The following is a 25,889-nucleotide window of genomic DNA, read 5'->3' as shown; positions in this document are numbered from 1 at the left end:
CTCACCAAACTACTGATCTCCGTTAACCACATGCCTCGAGACACTTCACAGATACCACAGATCTCTCAAATCCTTCCCATCACCATCCTTATATAAGCCCTCCTGCTGAGTTCATCATTTTAGACCTTATCATCACTCCTTCACCTCTCCTGCTCTTTGTTTTGTGCTCTTTCAAAGACACAAAGCCATCTATTCTTTCACAGGACCCTAGGCATTATGTCTTCCCTTCAATCTACCTCTTTCTAGCTCTCTCTCTTCCCCTGACGTTCTCCCTCTTACTTTCCTCTCTGCCTTGACTTGCTGTGCATTAGCCCAGAGCGCTGTTTTCTCCTCTGATCTATACCTTTCCATGGCAGTATGTCTTATTAAAACAGCCTGCTGCCCTGGGCACAGCCCTAACCCAGCCTCACTCCAGGGAGTCAGAGGGAGCGGCAAGAAGGTGGGAGAGAGGGGGGCAGAGATGCAAGGCAACATAACTTTAGTGAGGCAGACAGAAAGAAGGCCACAGATTTACATAAAGTTTGCTTAAGAGCTTTATGGACAATTTTTTTCGGGGCGGGGGGCTCTGTCCTCCAGTCCACATCCTAATGTTTGCACAGGTTTCTGCATATTCATTTGAAAAATAAAGTAACAGCTACTAATTGAGGCTCACTGAATTGAGCAGATTAACATTGATACAAAAAGATGAACAAAGTGATGACAAATTAAACAAATTAAAACTGAACTCAATTTGTTCAGAGTGATCAGATTATCTTGATGGAAGTGGTCCCTTCCAGGACGATCATGCCTTCATTGATGAGGTTTGATGAGTATGAAGAATGGATCGGTTCTTACACACAGCTTTTCTCCTCAATGCGCTTCATGCCACACGTCTCATACACCCATTCACAGAAGGACTTTTTTCGGTATCTGCATGCTGTCTTGCTAACTTTTACATTCCGATGAACACAGTAGCAACTCAGGGTTTAGTATCTTGCCCAACAATATTGCGGCATGCATAGTGGAGCAGCCACCAAAACCACCAACCTTCCGATTAGTAGACAACCTACTCTAAGCTGGTCCTAAGCCTTAGCCAACAACCACTGTATATTATTCAGAACTGAATAATGGCCTTTGTGGTCACTAAATCCTAATCCCACTCTTCACATATAGGAGATTTTGTACAGACAGTACTTTCCAACATCATTAAAACACTAAATGAGGGAATATCTAGTGGAATAATACTGTTCCAAACCTCCAGTAGAGTATTAGAGGCTTACAGAATCAATACCAATCAATATCAATACAATGAACTATTCTGCTGGTCCAATACCTTACTAAGGCATTTTACTAAGTCTAAGCGAACATCACTAGACCGCTCTCTCTCCTGACACCTCTTCCAATACTTCAGAAAGGTCAGTGAAACATTCTGGAAGGTGGTTAGGAGAGATAATCTCTCCAGCCTTTTCAGGTCTTTTCTGGGGCCTCCTCACAGTTGGACAGTTCCAAAGCACCAGGAAGCACCTAGATCAGGTGCCAACCCAGCAAACAAAGTCATATTATCTAATAATTTATGGAAATCTAGAAAAAGATAGCCTGAACTCTCAATCTATAGACATCCATCAAAGACATCCAACCCTAACGATGCTCTGCCATTACTTTTAACAGATGAGCTTGTTATGGTTAGCTCCCTTTTCTCTCCAATAATTTGCTCTTACTATCATTTTTTTTCCAAGGCTGATGTTTGTTTCATGAGTGCATAAAACTTTGTTCAAAAATTCTACAGGTTCCTTAAATATGCCTTTGCAACCTGGTCTTTCTGTTTTTGAAGTTTTTCAGGGGTTTGCATCTTGTAGCTAATCCTCAGATGTTACAGTCATGAAGTATTGATTGTTGGCAAGGAAACATGTCCATGTAAGTCCCGGAGAGCATTCTTGAGTGGCTGTGCAGTCATTAAGCTTGCAGTATGCATGGATTTCTGCTCCTTCACAAGACCTCTGCCTCTTCATCTACCAGCTCATGTGTCATTTTTGAATTTATTTTTGCATTACTGCTTTAATTTAGTAGTAAAATGCTGTTTCCTGCCAAGCCATATTCTTTAATATTCCTACAATAGATTTTTGCTTTTTGAGACACATTATGAAAACCTTAATTTCCATGGTAGCCTATTTACTTATCAAACTGAAGTGTAAATTTCCACTCTCATGTTTGATAAAATGGTAAATAACAAACAGCTGCTCAACAAGCACGTAGCCATCAAGAGTACCTTTTAAATTTAGGGACGTGTATTAAGAGGGAGCGCATCTCAGGCCATTTTTCTTTTTTCTCAACGCTTGTGTTAATCTACTGAAATTAAGGCTGAAAATTGGTTGCATAATTGCGTGAGTTCTGATTAGACAGAAACATTGCTGGAGGCTCAGACAGTGAGAGACAAGGTAAACAAGCCAAAGCCCTTACGTCCTCTTAAGTTGTGAGCTGGAGCAGCCAGACTTGTTTCAAAGCATTCTCCAACATGGTGCTGCTGCCTCACCTTTTGTACCTCGTAAGTTCACTATTGTCCACAATATACACTACAGCAAAATGGCTAAAAGATGTTTCTATCCATTTGAATTTTTAGCATTTGTTGTTGCAATCCTAGTTTTTAGCACCTCACTTGGTAAGAACAGGCTCACCATCATTATCAATATGACTGATGGCCTAACCTATGCAAACAAGACTCACATTGTACCAAATTATCCATCCACCTGTCCTGACACTTCAGTAGCTTCACTGTACTCTTGGCTTCATTAAAATTCCATTCAAACTTTATGGTTCATGTGCAGAATGGCAGGTTAATTAGAATGACAAATTAGAGAAGGCTAGTTAATACTACTTCTAGGAAAATTGACTCTAGTAGTCTCTCAAAGTTAAAAGGAATCCATAATGCAAATTTTCAGCTCCATTTTTAAATGTTACAGTAGCTCTGTGAGTGGTCAGGCTGTCTGAAATAATGTGACATCATACATAGACATTGCAAAAAAAAGTAACAACACTGTAACAGTTCAGTGTTAAGATTTTTTTAATACAATGCTGCTGATTTTTCTGTCTGTCTGAGATCTTTATCCGACTTGAGGTTTTTCGAGAAGACATAACACTTCATTCACTGCATTCACTGCTCTCCGGAGAGTGTTCCTGGGTGAGCAGAGTCTTTAACAAGCATGTTATCAGAAACAAAACCACAAAAGCTTTATTAATCCCAGCAGGGGGATCGTGCTGTAACAGTTGCTCAAGACTGTCGAGGCTGTAAATCACACAAGAATACAAGAAACACAATATAGTACAACAAATCCATGAAAGCACTGGAAGGCCGTGTCTTGTATTTTATAATAGGAAGGTAGAAGGTAAGAAGTCACCAAAGTTGTATAAGTAAACCAACAAAAATGGGGAAAAATAGACATAATTCAGTTACTGTTGTAACTACTCCTTACCCTAACCATGAAGTGTGAGCATAAAAGTAATACATATAAAGAAATAATTTATACATCACAAAAGGGAATGGAAATATATAGTACTCTAATGGCCCTAACCTTGAACAGTTCCCTCCACATAATACATCACCATGTGATTAAAAACCGCAGTGAAACGGGTAGTTTCTTTGGGCTATATTATAAGTCCTGAGGTGAGCCAGGGTTTCAGTGTTAACTTCTGGATGAAATGGAATTTTTCTTGTCAGTTCCAGGTCATTTGTCCATGCCCAAGGCTATGCATGATGACTGGTTTGATGAAAGTGACACAAGCTGCTGGGGAAAATTATAGTGTCTGTCAGTGGCTAACTAAAACGAAGTCTCCAATACAGAAATACAGCCCTAAAGCTTAGATGTGCAGTAAAATATAGGTTAATAAAAAATTCAACAGGAGTTTTAATTAAAAATCGCTCTTTATATTTCTAGTAATTTGGCTTCTTTCATCTATGGCTCTTCAAAGGGTATTCCCCATAATAAATGTGTTTATTTATCTCCACTGCTGTAAAGCAGGACAAGCAGAACCACGGAATTCAAATTCTATTTTTGACTTACTTGATAAATGAGTGCGCTACCAAATGAATGGCAGGGCAAACAAATGAGCAAAAACCTCAAATATGAACTTGCTGAGAACACATGAAACCACCCACGGCTACAGCCAACCTGCTTTTGGCCAGTTTTCACAGTGGAAGTCATTTATGTTTATCAGGAATGCCAATCAGTCTCGCCTGCTGGCCTCATTACTCACCGACACTTCAGCATCTCAATCCACAACCAGCGCTGGAAAAAAAAACAAACCAAAAAAACACATGCCAATTTATTTCTGCTTCACGCTGTTTAACATTAGGGATGAAGAGAACGTTTTTCTTTGTAATTATCTGATTTACTTGGACCTTGAGTATATCAAGGCAGTGGGGGGGACAGTAAAAAAAAAAGGAATCTACAGATCAGAGAAATCAGCGCAATGTTTAAAGAACTAAACACTCAATAGACCGTTTGCATCAGGATCCCACAGACAGGACTTTTATCTTAGACAAGGCAAGTTAGTTTCAGTCAGACCCGCTATAGGCAAACCAAGTTTCTTTCCCTTTTGCAGCGATTAGACCACCCCGAGTCTTCCTTTTCAAGCTGTTGCTGCAAACCACTTTGAAACCCACCTTTTTGTGCTGTAACGTGACTTGCAGATGTGCAGTAAATTGCTCAACAGCAGTTTAAATAAAACAAACTATATGAGATTTGATATTGTTTAGACAGCCAACACACATTTAATAAAAAGAGAAGTGAGAGAAGTGGAGTTGAGAATTTGCAAAACATGAAGTCCTCAAAAACCTAACTCCATATTCCCTTCAAGATGACTCTCACAGGCTTATAAAAGTGTTTTCAGGGTGCCTCCATCAACTTAGACCTTATTGCTTTTTGTTGCCTATCAACTCAATTTGAAATGAATCCTTGAGTACTATTATTGATTTACCTCACAGCCAATAAAGTGACAGTCATTTCATCAGTTCCAGCTGCTCATGTACACCTCATAAACCCACGGCCTCTGTTGCTGTTTGATTTGCACGGCTTCAATGTGCTTTAGCGTTTCCTTCAATGTGTGTGTTATAGTGCAGCACTACTGTGTTTCTTTGTGCTTGCAAACAAATTACTGAACTTGGATAGAAAATAAAAAAACAAGCATATGCTCATAACAATTAAAATCATTCGGGGGGGGGGATTATTCTAAACAAAGTATTAATGACACACAACATAGCAGTGATCAGCCGGTCTTGTTTAAAAAGATATTACAGTGAGTTACCTCACTGTTCAAATAAACACTTATTCATTATTCACAAAGTAAATCATAGAACCGTTTGAATCCGAATGTTGACAAGTACATAATAATTGCATGTGGATTCATTAGAAAAAAAATGCTCCAAGCATAAAAAACTGTGTTTGAACACAATTATCCGACAGGCTTCTAGCTGCTGGGGGATGCTCACAGTGTTTTATCAATGTAATACAAACACAGCTAGGCTAGAATCCTCAATGATATGGCAGATATGAAGCTGCTGATTTAAATAATTATAATTGTACACCATGTGCAGTAAGTGTTATAAGGATTATTGTATTCTGTATAAGGTTGTGTATTCAAACTGCATACACAATGATTAAGCATATGTAACTATAAAATCATGAGAATACCATAAACAAAGTCTATATAAGGTAATTAGTCTTAGTTGTAGCTGCTGAAAAGAGTAGAAAAAAATTCTGACGTGTTATTTAATGCTGACGTTCTTGTGTACTTCTGTTAATTAACATCAATTCTGTCTTCTGCAACAAGAAGAAGACAGCACAACTGGTGTTTTTCAAGCACATTTGCTCATTATTCTCATGCAGCAATGTGGTGCTGAGGGACCAGACTGTTAAACGTATTTGTAAAAATTAAGAACGGCTGTAAAAACAAAAAAGAAACAGCATGTGAAAGCAGCTTAACCAAGTCAGACAGCTGGAAACATCAAAAAGGCAAATATATATATATATATATACACATATACACACACACATATACATACATATATACATACACACATACATATATACATACATATATATATATATATATATATATATATATATATATATGTATGTATGTATATATCAAAAAGTTGTTTTCATAATGATTCTATGAAATTAATATTGTAACATAATACTTGACTTTTGTGACAGAAAACAATTTCTATTTCTCCATGTACAAAAGAACTTTGGTTAAACGTGGTGGTTCAAACTTGCTGCCGACTCTCTGGCAAACACTTATTGCTAGGGAAAAATGTGTATTCCCTGACTGGTTGCTAGAGGTTGCTGGTAGTTATTAGGTGAAACTCATTGCAAAAAGTGAATGGTGCTGCAGTGACAAACTTCCTTGTGCTTTAGTCTCCTACAGATCACAGTAGGTTTCCATAGACTGTGCAAACACTTGCCAGCTACTCACCGAGCAATAGTGAAACAGTGACACACTTCTAATCTCAGATTTTGATGTTTGTCTACCCCTTAGGGAGTAATTGACAAATGTTTGCAGACAAGCTGGCTTCTTCCTTTAAAATAATGGTGAATAGCAACCAAAGCAATCACTGGAGAAGCGCCATCTTAGTGACCAATTGCACCTAATGACTGCCAGCACTCTCTAAAACCAGTACTTTCCAACTGGTTGGAAAATAAACATTTTTCACTAGCACCCAGTGCTTGTCATAGGGTCAACAATCCACAAGGTTCCACAGCCACATGGAAAGTTTAAACCTGCAGACAGAGCATTTCAAAACACTGTAGTCCTTGTCAGTTTAAGACCTTGCCTCTTCCCCTGAGGCTGGACTCTGGCTGATAAAAATTGCAGTACTAAGATTTGACCTCAGTAAAACAGAATTTTAAAACTAAAGTCAAGGGCTGTTGAGTGCAAATGAATCCCTTTTTTAAAGATTTGATCACTGGTTTATATGAGAATTTTTATATCACAGGCTCTTTTCTCTGCTTTATTTTTAAAAGCAAGTAAGACAAAACTGTATTCAAAGGAGAATCATAGAAACATGCATCTGTGCAACTTATTTTTAGGATGATTCCTAAGTTGCACAAACCATGAGTGGAAGATCTGCCTTTCAGTTTTTTTGTTGCTTGAAAGTTGGATCAAAGATGACATCCAACTGTTCAGAAGCTGCCTTGACGTTAGCAGCTACGGTGTTAAGAGACTGATGAATCTGTCATGAGACACACAGAAGCAACTATATCAATTCCAAAGTCTGTTTCTGTATCAAACGCTTTCTTTTTACTTGCTTGGTTTTTTGTTTTGTTTTTCCCTGGAAATTAAAAACACATCAGTATATTTTACAGCTTGTTTCTGTCAAGCAACTAGTTGTTGTACCACCCTTCGCTGCTGTCTCAAGGTTGAAAAGCATGAAAGATTGAACTTCAGTCTGTGCAAACACATCCTTTCCAATTAAGCATCAAACATATGGTAAAATTAGAGAAGCTCAAAGGGAGAAACGTACACCTGCTCGTTCTCGTATTGGTAGCATTTTTTAAAAAAGCTGATTTTCTGTGACAACAACTGGATACGTACACTGACTATATGGGCTAATTTGATATGTCTCAGTTGTAGGAAAGAGGCCCAATGCAGAACTCCATTCCTCACAAAAGATCATAAAGGGACTGAAGCAACTGTCTACTCTTTTTTCCCCAATGTGAACCCTTTACATAAATACTGTGCATCACTTGAAACAAGGCTGTTGTGCATGCATTAAAAGCCCACACAGTGACAAAACAAACATCAGTACGCTTCACCCATATTGAAATCACAGTCACGAGCCCCTCTCAAAGTCACGGCGACATCCCCTTTGTGAAGCCCTGACTGGTTGGCCTCTTTACAAATGGCTCCCCCTTAACCATATTTAACAAACATCAGTGAGACAAGTGGTGTCCTGGAGTGGCAAACAAGAGAAACGTGGCCATTAAAATGGCAAACAGCTGCTGTGAGCGCTTGTGTTGCGTCCCACAGGGCTGGCTTCACCTTGGTGGTGCGAGAATGATGTTGATGCCATGCCTGTTTGATTCAGATGGAGTGGTAAAAAAAGAGGCATATGTGAGAGATCAATGCTAACTGTGCAATTACCTAACCAGGGAGACAGCGATGGCCTTATTGCATGATTAGAATAGTGATGAGGGCAGGGTAAAGGAGTGTATAGCGTTTAAATTAGATATATCACAAAACTTGAGGATAATTTAAGTTGCTTATAACTTGGCCATTGTTCCTGTTGGTTATGTATCTATCTAAAACATTAATAAGATGTAGAAAGACATTAGACAGCTACAGTAAAGGTATATGTTGAAGAGATCAGTGGACAGCACGTAAATGAGCCCAGTCAGCAAGCTTATAAACCCAATTTATTTTGCAATAAAACTGAAAGTGAGGAAACTTATTCATAATAAACCAGATAGTTTGCCTGGGGAACAAAATGGATGTTTACCATGCACACAGTTCAAAAGATAAATTTTCTACTTGCCTTTGTTTTTATTTCTGAATATGTTTAGTTAGAGCCATGTTCTGACAAGTAACAGCATGACGGCACTCCCACTGTGCTGGCACAGCAGAGCTGACAGCACAGAGCCCCAGCAAAGACAAAAAAAATACCTAAGAAAGTTTAACCTAGCTGCACTGGCAAATGAAAAGCTTTCAAGTGTACATCCCTGACAGATTTCTTTGTAAAATAAAGCAGGATATCTTTACTGTTTGACTGATTGCTGCAACAGAAGATAAAATAACTCACGGTGATCTCAGTAGATGTAAAAACAGTGCTGGCTGTTTTTGCAAAATAACCATCATGGATTGTTTTTCATTGGCATGCTTCAACCTGAAGCAACAACACAATGCCCACAGCAATGAGCTTTTAATTATAAGAACATAAAACCTGCTAACTTGGAGGTTTGTTTAAAACCTGTATGACTGTTTAACGGCTTGTGTTTCATGCCGTCTGCCTCCTGTTTTGACAATTTCCCTACATACTCAGATTTCGGCAATCACTTGGTAAGCTAAATAAAATAAAGATGGGAACAATAGCCAAAGGCACTAATGATCCAAATTGTGATAAACTTAAGAAAAAGCATCAAAATGAAGAAAGAATCACAATCCCTGCAACCTTTGTTAGAAGCAGATAAGAGCCCCTAATGAGTCTTAAGTATAGCATATATTTAAGCTAATGCTATTGGAGAAGATATGAGGAAGCATTATGGCCTCATAAAAACAGCCTAATATACAATCATTATGGATTCTCAAGGTTATATTTAGTCTATCTCCAGGGAATTGATTGATAGATGGAGACCGGGGGCAAAACATAAAACTGAGCTAAATTAGGTTTTAAAAAAATCAATTTCAGCCTCCAACAAAGGAAGCCATTATTGTAAATTCCTCGAAACAGCCCTGAAAGCATGCAAGTTGGATGAGCACTCCATCTACTAAAATGGCACACTAACAAAGAAAAAACATACAGCTTCTGGGTCTCTCTGTCTCCCTCCTTGTGAGGTGTATCTAATGGTATACTGAATATAACTGGAGATCAAGGCTCAAACTGTCAACAGCACAAAAAAAGGGAGAGGATGAAAGAGTGAACTTTTTTCTGATGATATGCCTAAAGTTTCTTGGTGAATGCTGTGATGTGTATGGATTCTTGCAGAGCTTGTTTTCTGTACAGCACTACTCTTTTTTTACTTCATGCAAAAAAAAAAAAAAAGGTTAAGAGAAGCAGAAAATGAGCACTATTAATTGTCATTAATCATACTGGTCTTAATTCAACCACACCTCTTCTGCCACAGTTTGAACCTTTGCTGAAATCATCCAAGAACAGATGTTTGATTCCAGATGTGTACAGCACTACTGCAGATTGTGATATCCATCATGGTTCACTCAAGCATGATCCATTTGTTTACAACTTCTGGGTCACAGCTAGTAACGACAACAAATCAGCCACATGAGAGACGGCTCATCCTTAAGCACATATGGGGAACTGCGGCTAAAACAAACAGAAAAATCCAGACAGAAATTTATTCAGCTTGTCATCTGAGATCCAGAGGAACGGCATCTTCCTGTCACTAATATAATAAATATGGGTTTTCAGCTTTCTAATTACAGCCAATCACAGAGGAGAAGGTTTTGCAAATTCGGGATTTGAGAGGAGATTTAACAGCTGTGTCCTTTGTAGGAGCCATCTTAGATGTTTTGATTGAGGGAGACAGCTTCGCTGGGCACGAGAGAAGACAAAATCCACCTCATTAATCCTTCAGCTGCACGGATCCCTCACATCTTCGAGCTGTGATCGCTCTCTTCAATGCCAAACTAAGACGTGTGGGGCTGCATCAAGTCGCCGTTTTACCTTGATGCAAAATAAAGTATATAATTTTCTCTCATTGCCTCCCCGAGGTGCTGTCAGTGTTTATGCTGTCACAGCGTCGCTATTAAAAAACAAGCGTCAGAAATTGGCGGTGATGAATTGTAACAATGGCAACATCAGCACACTGTCACTGATCAAAGAAAAATGAGGGTTGAGGTTTCAGGTAATTGGTTCGCTATTGGTGCATATGGAATAAATTCTTTGGAGGAATTTCAAGCAGTAAGCACACATGCACAACAGTGCACGTGCAAATGCAAAAGCCTACAAACAAACAATACTGATCACTTTGATTGCACATCTAATATTTACTAAAATGCAGTGTGATGCTCTTGCACAGTCTTTGGTAATAACAATAAAAAGAAAAAAGCATTACACGTATTATTCTTTGTATAATTAATTATGTTCTACTAATTAGGCTGTATGAAATGGTTAACAGTCTCATGAGGGGTTATTTATTACACATATATTTTATACCCCAGATTTTGTTTCTGCTTTTTGAGGATGATGTGCTCTTGCTGGGTTCATCCAGCAGTGACCTCCAGGTCGGACTGAGGTGATTTGGAACCGAAGTGTGAGGTGGCATGGATGTGAATTAGCTTCTACATGTCTGACGCCATGGTTCTGACCAAGAAAAGGGTGGACTGCTACAGCTACAGGTTGAGGATGAGTTATTGTGTCCAGCGGAGGAGTTCAAGAGTGGAACAGAAATAGAGCGTGCGATTGACAGGCAGACTGGTGAAGCATCTGCAGCATTGCAGATTCTGTACCAATCTGTTTTAGTGAAGAGACAGTTGTGCGTGAAGGCGAAGCTGTCGATTTACCAGTCCATCTGCGTTCCTGCCCTCCCTTATAGCCATGAACTCCGGGCAGTGACCAAAATAATAAGAATGTGGATACAAGCAGCAGTAATGAGATTCCTCAGAGGGGTGTCTGGGCTCAGGCTCAGTGATAAAGGGGGAGAAGCTCAGCAGTAGCTTTGCCTCAAAACGAGCCAATTGAAAAGCTGTTTGATTTGACTGTTTCGGTCTCACTGATGTTCTGATTTGTTTCCTACAGTGTGGATCAGAGCTGGAGCTTAAAGGAAGATCTTTATGTTCGAGTTTATCCACATTTGTGGGACTGCAATTCTTTCTTTGTGCATCTGCAGAGACTCCACTCCATCCTTATTTCTTCTGCAGTTTCTACGGAGAAGAAGTTTTTTCCACATTTTAATTCAACCAGTCAAAGGCGTAGAAATGTGACTGAAGCTGTGGCCTGTTTACCTCTTCATCTACAAAGATCTGAGAGAGAAAATCCAGCTGTTCAGTTGTCAAGGATAAATGTATTAACTTCAGTGAACCAACTCAGGCCTTCACTCATTTATTCTCTGACATGTTACAGAGCTGATCAACGTAAATAAACAGATGAATAAAGCAGAAACATGAATAAAATCTACAGTTTGTTGTGTGAGAAACAGACACCTGCACATCTGTCTAAGACTGAGATTGAACTCAAACTTTACAATAAACCTGCTGAGCTAATGAAGCAGATGGAAGGGAGCAACGTTATTCACTGTAATGTTATGAGGAAAAATGTATAGCTCACCTCAAGAGAAGCAGCTGAATTGCAACAGGACTGTTTCCCAAAGTGAAACTTAACCCAAACTCTTCACTTTTCTAACACATCGTTAGACCTACTGAGCTGTGCAGCAGCTTGCTCGAACACCGCATCATTTTGAATGAACAATTGTCAGCTACTGTAAAAGTAATAAAAGCACAATTTCCTTCTTCAAGCTGGATTTGAACCCAGAACCTCTGAGATAAAAGTCTCTTTAACCAGCTGAGCTCTCTGATTGCTTTGCCTTTGCTGAAAATAATTCCTGCTCATCCAGAATTCACGTTCACAGCCAGCGAACTTCACTCACCGTCCCCCTCGAAAAGAAAATTATGCAAAAACCCTCAAATATGTACCAAATGTAAAAGAAAAGACACAAGTATGTTGGTTAAGCTGTAAACCAGAGACTTTCACATTTCTAATTATTCATCGCACCTACTGAGATATACAGCAGCTCATGCCGTCACCACATCAGTGTGGAGGTAAAACTGTGCCAAGAACAATTAAAAGCAGAATTTGGATTCAAACCCTTTAGTTCTATATTTAAAACCACAAACAGACAATACTTCAGCAAACGTCTGGCTGAATCTTTAACCCCTTTTCCAGCTGGGTTTGGTGAAGTTAAATGGTTTCTTTCTTTCACACACTTGAATTTTAAGCATGGTCCACAGTAAGTTTGATGGGTTCAAGGTCCAGACTTTAAAAGGGCTGCTCCAAAAGCTTCATGCTTTATTAATTCTACAAGCAGCTTTCATGTGTCTTTGGGCATAATTGTCCTGTATAATTACTCGTTTACTTCCAAGTTTTAGCTTAATCCTCAATGATAGTGGTAGCATGATGCTATCACTACCATGCTTGACAGCTGGTACTGTTTTCTTAAAGCTGAATGTCTGATCTATATTCCTCTATTCTAAGTATGTCTCTGGTAACAGTGACCAGTACACAGTTTATCCCACTGCTGCAGGCGTTTGTTTTACTGAGACAGACTGGATGGTGCAATGTTTCATTGAACAAATCAGTTAACTGAACAATCGTAGAGCAACACAAGCTTTGAAGTGGGACCAACAGATGTTTCGCAATATCATCTCAAGCTGGCAAACTGTTTTTTGCAACAACTACACTATAAACGTTCTCTCTGTGTGGCAAAACTGAAAGGACAGAGGAAAAGGACATGGTTTAGTAAGAGGTTCCTTTAAAAAAAGGAACAAAAATAATAAGACATCCAGTTTAGAACCAGGGGATTCAGTGTTGTGGTTGTCTCTCTTTCTTCTGTCAGAACAAATTAGATCCTGTTTGAGGTTTGTGTCTGACTAGGATGCCTTCTGGATGCCTCCTAGGTGAGATTTTTCGGGCATGTCTAACTGGGAGGAGACCCCGGGGCAGACCCCAGACATTTTGGAGATATTGCATCTCTCAGCTGCGTTAAGAACACCTCTGTATTCCCCGGATGAGGCAAAGGTAGTAGCTGGGGAGATTGAGGTCCACACATATCCGCTTACACAGCTGCCACAGCATCCCAGACACAGAGAAGTGGTAGAAAAAGGATGGATGTTTTTATACATCTCTTCCCAGTGTTTCTTAATGTAGTGGGGCTTATTTTTCACTTTATCTGTGCTACATAACATCTGGTCTTTCAAATCCATTAACTAACTAATCCATTAACTCTAAAAAATAGCCCTGATCCCCTTTTCCTTCCTAAAGCTCAAAGTAGAAAAGAAGCAATGTGGATATTGACAATAAATGAACAATCATATTGTGTAAGCCAGGGAGACTCGCTAGTACCCAATCCCAAGGATCAGTGAATCTAAACAATAAGCTCAAAGTTAAAGCTTTCCGGACTACAGTTATGTTTCCACTGACACAATTGCGGTAACAAAAATATCACCAAAAGCAGCTTTAGGTAGTGATGTGTGAATAAAAATACAAATTCTAAAAACAACCTTGTCTCATTTTTAACACAGATACTTACTGCTTATCCATTTGGCGTTTGGGTCATGAACCTTGAATTCCTTCCTAAAGAGGTCTCCAACTGACACCTTGCCCTTCAGAGCCAGACGGTCATCCTCACCTGTAGAGAAAACAACCACATCATCAGCTATAAAGGGCTCACATGCATGCCTGTGCTTAGTAATAACAAACACACAGCAAATGCATCAGTAGCCTTCTTTGTCTTGGAACCAACAGAAAATGAAAGTTGACTCAGCTGGCTGCGAGGGAAGTTATTAAAGGTAAATGCATTGAACAAATCATAACAGCTGTTATAGATATTTTGTGAGGGCTGTAGTAAAAAAACATTGACTTATTGTGGAAATAGTTGATAAAGAAAAAGAGAGACGAGCACACGTCCCCATTCTGATTTTTATCCTTCCATGGCGAGTTTTCTTTATATCTTTTACTCCTTCCTCCAGATAAAGGGACGCAATGAAATTTGCAATTTCCCCAAACTAGACAACAGCTGTCCTTGAGACCACCGTAGAGACACAATAGGACACAGTCAGTCATTATATTCCAAAAAGACCTTACCAGGCCTGATCTTTTAAGGCCAACTCACTATAATATAGGGATCAACTCTAACTAAGGAAGGATACCCCACAGACGTGAGAGAACAACATAACAAAACACATGTCCAACCACAAACCTATAATTAACAACAAAATAACAATAATGACCTATAATATAACAATAATTCATTAATACATTAGATCAGATTCAGTAATCAGCTTGAGCTTAACTGATGACATATAGACAAATAAAAGAAGGTCTGACTCTGAATAACTGTTCATGTAATCCAGAATAAACTGCAAAAATTCATTAATAACAGCAAGCTAGTAAACAAGATTGGCTTTTATCATCCAGTGCATAGTATCGTAACTGGCAATGTTAAAGTGGAGCTATTGTGCTTGACTTACTTTCTGTCATATATACTGTTACAATGTAAGATGATGATATTAAACTTGGCTAAAGTAATAATGGGGTCAGTGCATGTAAAATTAGTCCCTGTGAGCCACAAACTCAAGCTTGGCTCTGTATAACTTCTGTGGAAGAGGATAACACTAATATGGTCACCTGAAGCATTGAGAGCGTTGATTCTTTTTTCTTGAGAAGCCACTAACGTTTAATGTTGAGGGTGTTTCTATATTGTATTTAGACTATGTATTTGATGTTGCACTTCTTGGGTTTTTGAGTTTGTATGTCTCCTACCTTGGCAAGTCTCATTTGTAAACTAGATTTAATCTCAGTGTGACTTCCCGATTAAATAAAGGCAATAATGAGTAAGTGAATACGGGACTAGTCACCTAGGTCTAAAGTTCAGTCAGTGACAGCCTGACAATCACCAACCACTAACCACAGAGAGTGACCTGTATTCCCCAAACAGTTTGTGAGCGGTTGCTCCCCCCCCCCAAAAAGGTCTGTAGGGAAACTGGTTGGTGAAAACCTGCTTGCAACTGCTTTAGTTGCTAGAAGATTGCAGCGGTTGCCCGTCGTTTGCACAAAACAAGCTACGTTATCCACAAACTCTTGCCTGCTTCTTTTCAAGCAGTTGTGAGTTAACTACACCTCAACTAGTACTTAGCAAATGTGTGCGGACAAGCTAATGTTATCCAAAGAAAACTAAAAGTGACCATGGTAATCTGCTAGCAACCAAAGGAATCACATGGCTATTTTTGGCGCAGCACCCTTTTTGCATCCGATTTCACCTAGTGACAACCAGCAACCTCCGGCAACGACTCACCAACTGACAGGGGAATACACATATAATTCTCTCGTGACCTGTGGTTGAATCACATCCAATTTATGTCAGACAACTCACAAGCAATGTGCACATGATGTCATGCAAAAAACTTCTATTAGAAACTTAAGGATTATTTTGAACATGCAAAGCTACTCTAGTGGAGTCCCACAATTAAAATACAGAGTAGTACACAATGCTAACAGTGTAAGAACTTCACGCAAGACATTTTAGCACCAGCAATGATAGTTGGGCTTGTTTGTATGGAGGGTTGAAAGCTAATTTCTTCCCATCCTCTATTTCTGGTGGCACTGTTTCAAGAACTGACCACTACACAATGCCACGCTGCCCTGAGTGACAGTGTCTTATCTGTCAGTGGATTAAATGAAAATTAGAACTATATCACAGGAGATAACAGAAGTTATAGAAGTAAGATGACAGAAGAACAGTTAAGGAGGCCAGAAGGAAGAAAATGTGAAGAAAAAAAATTGTGAAGGCGGTGAATGGGTTATTCAACTATCAGACAAGACAGGCATCAATATGAATGATATTCAAATCAAAATAAACCATCATTTTATGAGACTTTGGTTATAGGAGCATTAACAATGTTTGAATTGCTGTGTAGAGGAGGAAGAAATGCATTTTAAATAGAATTTAGAAAAAAAGAAGAGGTGAAATACAAACAGGAACATAAGTCTGAAATAGATAAAAATGATTTTCTTTGTACTTCTGACAACAAAAACTGAAGGAATACATAATGTTTTTTTTGACACATTCTGATATCAAACTGAATCTTAACAAGATTTTCCTGGCAGCTGCAAGTGTTCACCTTTCAAAGAATAAAGAGCTTATTGGAGATGGAGGGGGAAAAAAACAAGCATAATAATAAACCAAAGCTGCATCATCTAAGCTGCCTCAGGCCTTTGATTAGGACTAGGGTGGCTTCATATCATCAGACCAGACGTGCATATTTACAGCAGATGCCTCCTGCAATTCTCAGTTGATGCTCATCATATCATCTTCTGTCCCATTATATGACTCATTTCACATCCATGCGCATGGTGGGAGGATAGAAAAAAAGAATGTGGAAAAAGCAATATGTGTTGAGCTTCTTTGTTTCTAGCCAGAGTGCTCTCACCCTGAAGTTTTGTTTTGGTGAATTTCAGACAACAATAGTTCGAGAGATTCAGACTTCAGCACGAGGACCCTTCACCGAGACACGGCACTTGATGGACATATTGGTTTCTATGGGGATCAAAGCAGTGATATTTTAGCTGCAGGACAGTCTTTCGTAAGTGATGTTTAATCCCACTGCTAAGCCTGTCTATGCTCGTGTTGTGGCTGTCATTTTCTATGAGGTAACATTTTTGGCTGCAAGTATTTTTTTAAGGTCATCACATCTCTGCTTCGGCTGTCTTCAGCAGACACACACACACACACACACACACACACACACACACACACACACACACACACACACACACACACACACACACACACACATTCATTATGTTCAGCTGGGTGCCTAGCTGTGCTAAAAAGGTGTATAAGGAGGCTATAAACAGTGACTGCAGAGAGGATAGGAAAAGCCATGAAGACAAAAGACAAGTAGGGGTGTTTTTCACCTCAGACAGCTGTTAAATATGGGACCTTTAAATGTCAAAAAGATAACCAGCAACAGGGGTTTCTTCTCACACTTTCCTTTGTTGCTGGTTCAAATATCCTGCGCATCAAGTGGGAGACCATTACTGTACGTGACACTATATCTTTCTAGTTAAACCCAAAATAACAAAAAATGCTTTTAACTAAGTTTAAAGATTCATAAAATAGAATTACCTACTTCTCACAGGTAAAAGAAACTAAAAGAAGATCAATCTAGAGCCAAACAGGTTCTTGATTCCAGCTTTCACTGCATCTCGTTTTACTTCACTTGTATTTATGATTGGCATGTTCAAATTTCAGAGATCTGTGTTGAAATGCAACTACCTCACTGCTTTGTAATATGTCTGAAATGTGGCCTCTTACACAGTGTGTTTAAACGTCTGATTTAAGTTCAGTTTAAGATGAATTGAGGAACATTTAGCTTTGTTTTGGGAGACTCTAGCCTCACATAAACATTTAATTTCCATCATGATACCAAAATCAAAAACAGGTTTACTTGTAATGCAGTAGTTTGATAAATAATAATGATAATAAAAATAATAAAACACCCTTACAAGCTATGTTCGGTTTATTTGAATATCTCTGAGAGGTCTTACTTCTGTAAAGGAGTACAATGAGCTAAATGGCAAAACATCAGTATCCTAAAATATCTTTTGTGAAATATCCACAAAAACATCATAGATTGATAGAAATGTGGTCACTTTTAATATAAGACGATGAATAATTATGTGAATACGTAACAGAAACACACAGTCTGTGGAAAGTGTTTGTGTGATCCATGTCCACTTCCTCCAGAGACTCAGTTTTGGTGTCTCCAGGTATATTATATAACACAACTACAGAGTCCATCTTACGTTGCTGGCAGCTGCTTTAAAAATCTGTCATATCTTATGCTTCTTTATCTTTTGGTTAGTCCCTTTAGGCTTCGCCACAGTGGATAACCTCGTGCCATCTCACCCTACCCCCAGCATCCTCTTCAGCCACAACCATGTTCTCCTTCGCTACATCCCTGAACCTTCTCTTTCATCTTCTTCTTTCCCTCCTGCCTGGCACCTGCATATTCAACGTGCTTTGTCCAGTATATCTACTATCTTCTCCACCTCCACTTCAGCCTTTCCTTTCTAACTTTGTTTCCAAACTAAACCTAAAACTGAGCTGTCCCTCTGATATACTCATTTCAAATCCGATCTATTTTGGTCACTCCCAGTAAAAATCTTAGCATTGCCAACTCTGCCACCACCAGCTCATGTCTTTTTGTTAGATCCACAATTTTCAAAGCATACATTACAGAAGGTCTGTTGGTGTTTTGTAAACTCAGGAAACCTGTCAAACCTGAAGCTAACATTTTTAATCTGGGCAAAACAGCAAGAAAGATCATGGAAATGACAACACCTCTTACTCCCAATACATTTTTAAACAGTCCACTGATTCCACAAAACATAAATACAAGAAAAACAGTCCACCATTGTGGAGGCTAGTAGGACTAAGGTGAACTGTAGGAGGTGGTACAGGGGTCCTCCTCCTGCAATTAATAACCATGTGCCCTCTGTTAGTTAAACTGATAAACGAACAGCTCATAACAGACAGAAATGTGAGGAGCAAGTCTCTACTTACTACTTACTAAAGTGTTACACTTTGAGCTGTGGTGTTAAAAACAAATATCCGTATTTTTACGCTCATGCCCTAGATTCAAAATGATGGGAACATAAGTTACTAACAAGTTATTAACAGGGAAGTCCAGACAGGCTGGTGAAAAAAGACACCAAAAACAACCTCTCCAAAAAAACATATGGGCATCACACTGCACATTGCTGAAAAAAAGGGCAGTTATAGACCTCTTGCGTGGAGAAGGACATGAGGTCTATAACTACATGTGATGACAAGGATTATATGTCAGAGCGAAAACTCCAAAGTGCGACATCCACACTTCAATGACAGCCAAACATCGAGAGAGTATCTAAATTATTTACAACAGCATAGAGAATATTTCGTGATCCACATATGATTCTCTTGAAACCACAGTTTTCAATCTTATGCATTAGAGTCTAACATTTTCACAGCAAGTAGGGCTTTAATTAGTATGCTCCTACCCTCAGCTACAGCCAGAGGCTGTGGGTAGTAACCAAGATCATGGATATAAGCAGTGGAAATGAGTTTCCTCTGAAAGGCTCTCTGTTAGAGATAGAGCTCGGTCATTTGGGAGGTACTCAGAGTATAGCCGCTACTCCTCCACATCAAAGGGAGCCAACTGAGGTGGTTCAGGCATCTGATTAGGATGCCTCTTGGACACCTGGAGGTGAGATGTTTCGGGCACGTCCCACTGGGAGGAGGCACTGGGGCGGAATCAGGACACGCTAGAGAGATTATGTCTCTCGGTGTCACCACAGAAGAATTGGAGGAGGTGGACTGAGAGAGGGAAGTCTGGCTGTATCTGCTTTTAGTGCTGCCATTCTGATCTTGAGCCAGATAAGAAGGAGAAAATAGACAGACAGAGCAGAATAAGAAAAGAAAAAGCACAAAAGAGGCAACTGTAATGTTCTGAAATAAAACCTTAAAAAGTAGTAAATCCACAAATTTTACAAGTTAGAAAATAATAAATGATATATGCAGGTAATTTTAGTTTCCAGTGGAACCCCTGCTGTACCTCATCACGGTGTGTTCATTTCTGGTTTACAAAGCAACACAATCGATATTTAAGCCTCTAAGCAGAGATGGCATGACAGCACTACCTGGTAAATAATCTGCGTAGGAAGGTATTGTGTGTAGCAGTTGACTTCAGTTTCATGGTCTCATTATTCCATTACAAATTAACCAGATAAAAATCTTTTTTTTTTTTTTTTTAAGTGCTGAACTTGCTTTTGGTATTACACTACAATTCTAAATATGAGGTCCAAAGAGATACTGACGGAAGTGAAGGAGGGGACTATTAGACTTTAAAAAACCCCTCAAAATAAAGCAATCAGTGGGACAACAAGAACATCAGGAGCAGAGATGGGCAGTAATGCATTACAGTAATCCGATTACTTTTTCAAGTAACGAGTAAAGTCAGGGATTACTATTGCAATAAAGGTAATTAGATGACTGTTATTTTCTCGTAAGCACACTGCGTTACTAAAACCGGGAATTTTTTGCGAGAGTGTCTGATGACAATGACATAAGCGAGTGCGACGTTTGTGGCAACAGCTGTGTGCAGACCAAAAATGGATAATAAAAAAAAAATCAAAACGAGTGCGGGAGAGCATATGACAGTGCAGCCTTTAAAGCGTGGAAGCACTGACCTTACTTTGAGTTTGATTCTGTAAAAAGTGACAAAAACATTAGCGTCCGCTGTTCACTGCGTGGGGAAAAAAACCCTCTTTTTACAGCGAAAAAACCCCTAAACTTCTGAGCAAGCACCGAGTACGCTGCCACTGGAATGTGAAATTCACAGAGAAACTGCCGGATCCTTCCACCGACGGCTGCGACACACGTGCACCTATTTGAAAAAGTGAGTGTAAACACAAAAAACTATTTTATTCTATATGCTGGAATATGCAGAAAATAGGTTTAAATGTTAAACAAATTTCTTCCAGTCAGAGAATGTTGCATATAATTTAATGTTTGCTTGACGCATAAAGTTAAAAGATTAAAACTAATAAAACAAGTTTTAAAAAGAGACTTTTTCATTTGATTACATTTTATATGATGGATTATGCAGAAAAAGTAAAATTGGGCTGAAAGATCGATTGCTTTATTTCCTGTTTAGGGTGTAAATCATGTTTTAGAAAGTAACTAAGTAACTAATTACTTTTGAAAATAAGTAATCAGTACAGTAACGGGATTACTTTTTTTGGAAAGTAATCAGTAATTAGTTACTGATTACTTTTTTTTCAAGTAACTTGACCAACACCGATCAGGAGTGGCTAAAACAACATTCTGATACATTCAGAAATAAAAAAAACAAATGCACAGGCCAGGTCAGCAACACCAAAAGCCCAGAAAGACCACAAACGACCACTAAAGTGAATGAGCGCAGAATCGTTTCCTTGTTTAAAAAAACACTCTTGACAATATTCAACCATGTCACGAACACTCTTGACAAGGTAGACATATCATTGTCAAATGCCTAAAAGGTGCAAACCCAAAAGAGTTCCAAAGCACACTGCATCATCTGTAATGCCTGCCAGTGGAGGTAGGTCATTTTAGTGTTTATGTATGGTGTGACTACTGATAGAAGTAGCAGGATGAATTCTAAAGTGTACAGGGGTACATTTTGCTCACATTTAAACAAATGCTGCAAAACAAACTGGAAAGTGGGTCAGAGAGCAAATAGATAATGACCCAAAGCCTAGTTAATTCAAGTTAACTATAATAATGCAATAATAAAATAAAAGATTTGCACTTGAATCACATTTTGACTGCTTGATTTAATATCCACTGTGGTTTTCAGAGGCAAAACTATGTGTTATTTAAAAAAAAAACGGATGAACTATATACATTTCTTATTTCTGATTTTTTTTTAAACTCAGAAGAAAGTCAAGTCTTTGTCCTGGTTTTGCTTAAATAGAACATATAACAGTCCAAGGTTCTCTGCAGTGTACCTAGAATTGTCTCTATGCAGCTATTTTCCCTTTTAGAGTCTAATCTCAGTGGTAATTGTGAATTGTTACCTTACTTTATGGCGTAACTCGTAAGGACTGCATTGCACTGCAATCCAATATTTAATCAGCAGGGTATGAGACTCACGGGTGTGCAAAGAGAATTTCCATGTGTTGTTAGCAAATTCCAGCAAGTAAACAAAACCTGACTTCCCAGTTTTCACCAGTCAGAGGTTTTATATTGCAAGAACACCACAATGACTTGCATCATCCACCAAACTTGTACATCAGCTGTGTGTATGTGTGTGTGTGCCTGTGTGGCATATTGTGCTGAACAGATGGACAGACTGCGACTGATCCTCAGTTCCGCCCTGATTTCATCATGGGGGACAAAAACACCTTTGAAGGCATCTGCTTGATGCTTCAGTCGAGTTTTATATTTTATCATCAGAGTCACCAGACTCTGAATATGCAGCAGGAAAACATAATAATGCACATAAGTTGAAGCCTCCTGTCAGATGGTTAAGTTAAGAGGGGATAAATATTGAATTTATAATGAGGCCTGACTGCTAGATTTACGCCATGCGCACACAGGCAGTCACTGCAAAGATGGAGGCGTACATGTGAAAGTTTACATTTAAATTTACATTTTTATATAAATGACAGTCCCTTAGAGGCAAATCCATTTTCTCTAGTAAGTATGTCTTTATCTCACTCTCACAGCGCGCTGTGATTGTTGGTGGAAATTTGTTGAAAAAAGCAGCCACATCAGGGTCAGCTTAAATGAACAGTTTATATGCTAATGTTATACAACCTCTTCTCGGTACAATAGAGTGTCAGTGGGAGCTAAAATTTAAGTGGCACATTTGATTGAGTTGACTGAAACAAGTCTTTAATGTAGACAACAAAGTTAGAGAGCATAAACATCACACCCTCATTTCATAAACATGGATAAAAGGTTTTAATGATTATTCTTAATCATCCAAATTAGTACATGCAAAACACAATGAATACAATGAACATTATCAGCCAAATACAGGCATGCAGCATTACAAAGTATTGTTCAGCTCACTGTTTTGGTTGTACAGCCTGAAATCTCAGCCTGAAGTTTCATTAAGGTGTATTGCTTCCACAGTGTATTTTTCAGCTGCACTGGGTAGATGTTCACGGTAAAATAAATAATCTAATCATTTGCTGAACATTTAACTTAATTTTGAGAAGTTTAAACATGAACTTGTTTACTCCCTGATGACCTTACCTGTCGTATTAATCTATGACACTGGAGCCAACCATGCGGTCTTTTACTTTTACAGTGTTTACACACCACCATTGCACCATTGTCAGACAGGTTAGTTTTACCTTAACTGATGATGTGTTGCTACAGTGGTAATCTTGTTCATACCAGAGTACATCAGGCTCAGACATTTGGTGGATGTGCTTGGCTGAGGAGCTAATGGTGCAAAGCTACCATCTGCAGGATTGGGACTGATCACTTTTATGTCAGTCCTGAATTCATAGCATGATAGCTTGCCAGTGAAGAGGAGCTTTCATGACTGGGTTTGAGGGCAGCCAGTTGATGATTGCCTGTATCCAAACTTGGATTTACTGCATGCTTATGTAAAACCTGTTGCTAATTACCTTGTAAAACACAGCTATTAACATGTGCTAAAAGGAGATGGCAGATGGATTTGAGGCATAATATTAATCACCACAATGTGATACATTTTTCATTTTCATTTTATTGAACTGTGGGGAAAAAGTTGTACATAAATACAAATTAGAAACAGCATTGGGCGTTATGCTTTTTGTAAGACTGGGTATTGTTTGGTTGATGAAGGCAAAAGACCTGCATGGATGCCTGTTTTGTCATGTCAGCACTTTCAGAGCCATCTATCATGGATCCCACAGCCATTTGATTTTCTCCACCACCTTTTAAAAAAATCTTTCATTAAGGTGCTTTCTATTGCTGATTTGGCAGGTGTAACAGGCAAACGAATAAAGTCTCTCACCAGCGATTTAGATTACCGTAATTGTCGGGCTATAAGCCGCTACTTTTTGCACAAGCTTTGAACCCTGCGGCTTTTAGTCAGGTGCGGCTTTTCTGTGGATTGTCCATGATTTTTGTCATATCGTAAGACGATTTGTTTTGTTTGTTCCGCTGTTGTACGGCACTACGTTGCCTGGCGGAAGGGCATGTGATCAGACACACAGTATCGGGGTTCAAGAGTGGTATGTTGGTCACGTGTCCATCCGCCAGGCAACATAGTGCCGTACAAGTAGCGCGAAAAACAAACTTCAAAGTAGCGCTACGCGTTCAGCGGGAGTCGTGGATGATGTGCGGCGATAAACTTGCGAAAAGCAAGTTATGCTCAACTCCACCGGTGGAATCTGACAGCGTGGAAAAGTGTGAAAACATCCACGATCACCAACGGATTTCGAAGGGCTGGACTGCTGCATGATGGAGAGGAGGACACCGCCACGGCCCTTCAGAGGGTGTTCGACTCTGACACTGACAACGAGGATTTCTTTGGTTTTGTAAGTAACAACGAAGGAAAGAAGCTGAGAGTGGATGACGAAGCCACTCTGAGCCTGTTCGTTTCCGACACTGGAGAAGAGGACTTAGGTGGTTTTAGTGCGCAGGAAGATGGTGGTGAATGACTGACTTTTCTTCTTGTTAAAGCCGTGTCACTGCACCTGAGCCTAAAAGGTAGTCCAATCTATTTTTCTGGTGTGCTGTAGGTTATTGTTATGTACTACATTTGTTACTCATTTATGAAGCACAGTACATGTTTCCTACTTGTAATTACCGCTACTTGTACATATACCTAAAAAGTTATGCAAATATGTACCCATAACTTGTTTTTCAAAATATTAATAAAAGGGGTGTGTCTCCAAACAGCCATCTCTTTCCTGACAATTCCCTATGTGCATATTCTCTTACATATGATAAGTCAACATTGAAACACCTGCGGCCTTTAGTCAGGTGCGGCTAATGTATGTACAAAACAGGATTTTACCCTGATTTTAGCTTGTGCGGCTAATATTCAGGTGCGCTTTGTAGTCCGGGAAATACGGTAGTTAACAATTTTTTAGAAGCTGTCTGGTTCTCAGACAAAATTTCCTTTTTCTCATGGATTTTAGTGTATGATATAACAAGTTCATATCTAAATGTCTACAATTTACAAGCTATTTATTCATAGTACACCCATCTTTGCATCTATTTATCTTATGGTATAATAATATTGCACCGTTTTTCATTATCTAACAATTTAGAATTCAGAAGAAGGTCTATATAGAGAAGAAGGATTACATTAGAATCACAGCAGTGTTATTTCACCTTGATTCACAAAAATCTATACTGAATCTATAAAGAGCACAACAAGCAAGACCAGCTCCAGATGTTGTATCATGTTGTGATATAACAAAGAAACAATAACGAAGCTAAATTAAACTAAAAAAAATACATTTTTATACGAATCTGAGTCATTTTTCCAAAATTCCGGGGTCAAGATGTACTTTAGTCATTTCTGGTTTTAACTTTTTTGGTCTTACAGTAGTAGCAGAATTTAACAAATTTAAGTATCATTCTCAGTTTGGTTAGTTGATACAGCAGTCTTAATACAATTGCTGAGATTTTTAGGTATCTATATTATGTTAGAATAATGTATAAATGACAGAAACAGTATGAAGTCTGTATTTGATTTTATCACAGTCATATAAAATCATTAACTCTTGATCAAATACAGTATGTGAGCAAAATATTACTTGTTAATCAGCCCTTGTTGTTTCCTGTTAGGGTATAATTTGAGACTTGGTTTCATGCAATAATCTGTGTGACTGCTCGCTTTCAGCTGCACCAAATTAACGTTGCATGTGATCCTCCCACAGTTTCAGCTAGCTGTCACAGCTGTCAGTCAGCCAGACATCCCTCAGTCTG

The 25,889-nt window shown here is 38.9% G+C and overlaps 1 protein-coding gene across 5 annotated transcripts in view; it reads right to left on the bottom strand.

Annotated features, from left to right (window-relative positions):
- LOC120741188 (dipeptidyl aminopeptidase-like protein 6) overlaps positions 1-25,889 on the bottom strand; it is a 250,636-nt gene that overhangs the window by 43,719 nt on the left and 181,028 nt on the right. For all 5 annotated transcript variants that reach the window (XM_040043920.1, XM_040043917.1, XM_040043921.1 and 2 more), the window contains one exon: positions 13,953-14,051. In XM_040043920.1, the coding sequence (XP_039899854.1) occupies positions 13,953-14,051 (99 nt within the window). The remainder of the gene's footprint in view (positions 1-13,952; positions 14,052-25,889) is intronic.

The sequence above is a fragment of the Simochromis diagramma genome, unplaced genomic scaffold (assembly GCF_900408965.1).
Source record: "Simochromis diagramma unplaced genomic scaffold, fSimDia1.1 OVJJ01000602.1, whole genome shotgun sequence".
Taxonomy (NCBI): Eukaryota; Metazoa; Chordata; class Actinopteri; order Cichliformes; family Cichlidae; genus Simochromis; species Simochromis diagramma.
Note: the sequence above shows the minus strand (reverse complement) of the source record. Positions and strands in the feature narration are given on the sequence as shown.